The 1759-nt window shown below is 49.6% G+C and overlaps 1 protein-coding gene across 1 annotated transcript in view; it reads left to right on the top strand.

Moving 5' to 3' along the window:
- Positions 1–1759, top strand: part of SLC25A43 (solute carrier family 25 member 43) — a gene marked incomplete at its 5' end in the record, with an annotated part of 33201 nt that overhangs the window by 1826 nt on the left and 29616 nt on the right. The window contains one exon of the mRNA XM_077753067.1: positions 1331–1503. Within this exon, the coding sequence (XP_077609193.1) occupies positions 1331–1503 (173 nt within the window). The remainder of the gene's footprint in view (positions 1–1330; positions 1504–1759) is intronic.

Below are 1759 nucleotides of genomic sequence, written 5' to 3'. Positions count from 1 at the left end.
CCACTAGATGGCGAGTATCCCCAGGAATTAGCCTACTCTGTGTTTACTTCTCTTAGTATTCCCAGCACCTGGCATAGGGCCCAGCATATGACATAAAGTCCACAAATATTTTCTGAGTGAAGGTAAATGTGGGGTTGGTACTTGATGTTTAATGTGTGTATTAAATCAATATTACTGCATTTTCTTAAAGACAAGCAACCCCGCCGAGGCTATCCCCTCTTTTAAGTCTCATTTTGAGGGAGAAATTTAGCACCTCTGTCAACTTAAGATAGCTCCCAAAGTTTCTGGAAGTTTCTTGAAAGGGCCACCTACTACACTACCTAGTCACCATCTTTTCCTAGAAAGATAAGGAAGCTGCAGGTGGTAGGGTGCCCCCTGGGCGCTGATACGGCCACGTCATTCTCAAAGGCAAGGTCAAGTGCACTCCCTCACAACTGCGGTCTCACTGGCTACTTTTCCCGGAACATTTCCTTCTCAGCTAGAGGCCGGTCCCTCCTAGCAGCTTCCAAAACCTGATTAAGCGACACTCAACTGACCTTTTCTTTACAGGAGTGATTTTCCCCCCAAGATTTTATTTTTTAAAATTTCTAATGCCCAGAAAAGTTAAAAGAATTGGAAGCACCCTCATACCCAACCATCCAGACGCTACAGTTAACATTTTTGCTTTGTCATAAAGCTGTCCATCCCTCTGGCTATGCATCAGTCCATCTTCCATAATTTTGGATGATTTCCATGGAATTTCCAAGGATCAAGGCACTTCACCCCTCCACCGTTCCACATTGTGTAATCATTATCTAGAGTTCAATATTCATTTGTGGTTCTTCACAGCATAAAATTTACCTACAGGAAAGGGCGCAAACCTTTAGTGAACCGTTCAATGCGTTGTGACAAATTACACAACCCCGATCAAAATGCAGTGCATTATCATCACCCAAGAAAAGTTCCTTCCTGCTGCTCTGGTGGGAGGGATCTTATTTACTCATTAAAATTTTTTTTTTCTAATGTTCATTTTTGAGAGAGAGAGAGAGAGAGAGAGAGCCAGGGGCGGGGAGCAGAGAGAGAGGGAGACACAGAATCCGAAGCAGGCTCCAGGCTCTGAGCTGTCAGCACAGAGCCCGACACGGGGCTCGAAATCACGAGCAGTGAGATCATGACCTGAGCTGAAGTCAGACGCTTAACCGACTGAGCCCCCCGGGCACCCCTGGTGGGACGGATTGTAAGAAGCCCGGGGCCGGTGCTGTTTACTTCCGTGGCTTCCGCACGGGCATTTATGTTCTCAAGCCGGTGCTGCCAGAGACAGAAGCAGCCTCCTTCGGGCCCTGTCTTGCAGGTGCTCTCCCGTTCTCTGCTGGCTCCCTCCTCGTTTACATGAACCTGGACAAAATCTGGAACGGACCCCGAGATCGGTTCTCTCTCCTCCAGAACTTTGCCAATGTCTGCCTCGCCGCTGCAGTAACCCAGACCCTCTCCTTTCCTTTCGACACAGTGAAGAGAAAGATGCAGGTGAGGGGTAATGTTGGGGGGAGGGCGTCCCGTAGGAGGGCTGCCTTGACGTGTCTGCGGGGAGGGCGGTAACGGCGGCAAAGAACACTGCCCTGAGTGGTGCCAGCTTCCCCAGGAGCCCAGGCCACCTCCCTGTCCCCATTCTCTGCTTTTGAAGGTCTTTGATAAAGCCTCCAGACCAGGCCCGCTCTGCTTTCCTTCCTTCCTCAAAGCTGCCTCGCTGAGGGAGACTGGAAAGAACCCAAATCAGCCCTCA

Source organism: Crocuta crocuta, unplaced genomic scaffold, assembly GCF_008692635.1.
Source record: "Crocuta crocuta isolate KB4526 unplaced genomic scaffold, BGI_CrCroc_1.0 scaffold944, whole genome shotgun sequence".
Classification (NCBI taxonomy): Eukaryota; Metazoa; Chordata; class Mammalia; order Carnivora; family Hyaenidae; genus Crocuta; species Crocuta crocuta.
The sequence above is the reverse complement of the archived record's forward strand: the minus strand, read 5'-3'. Positions and strand labels throughout refer to the sequence as shown.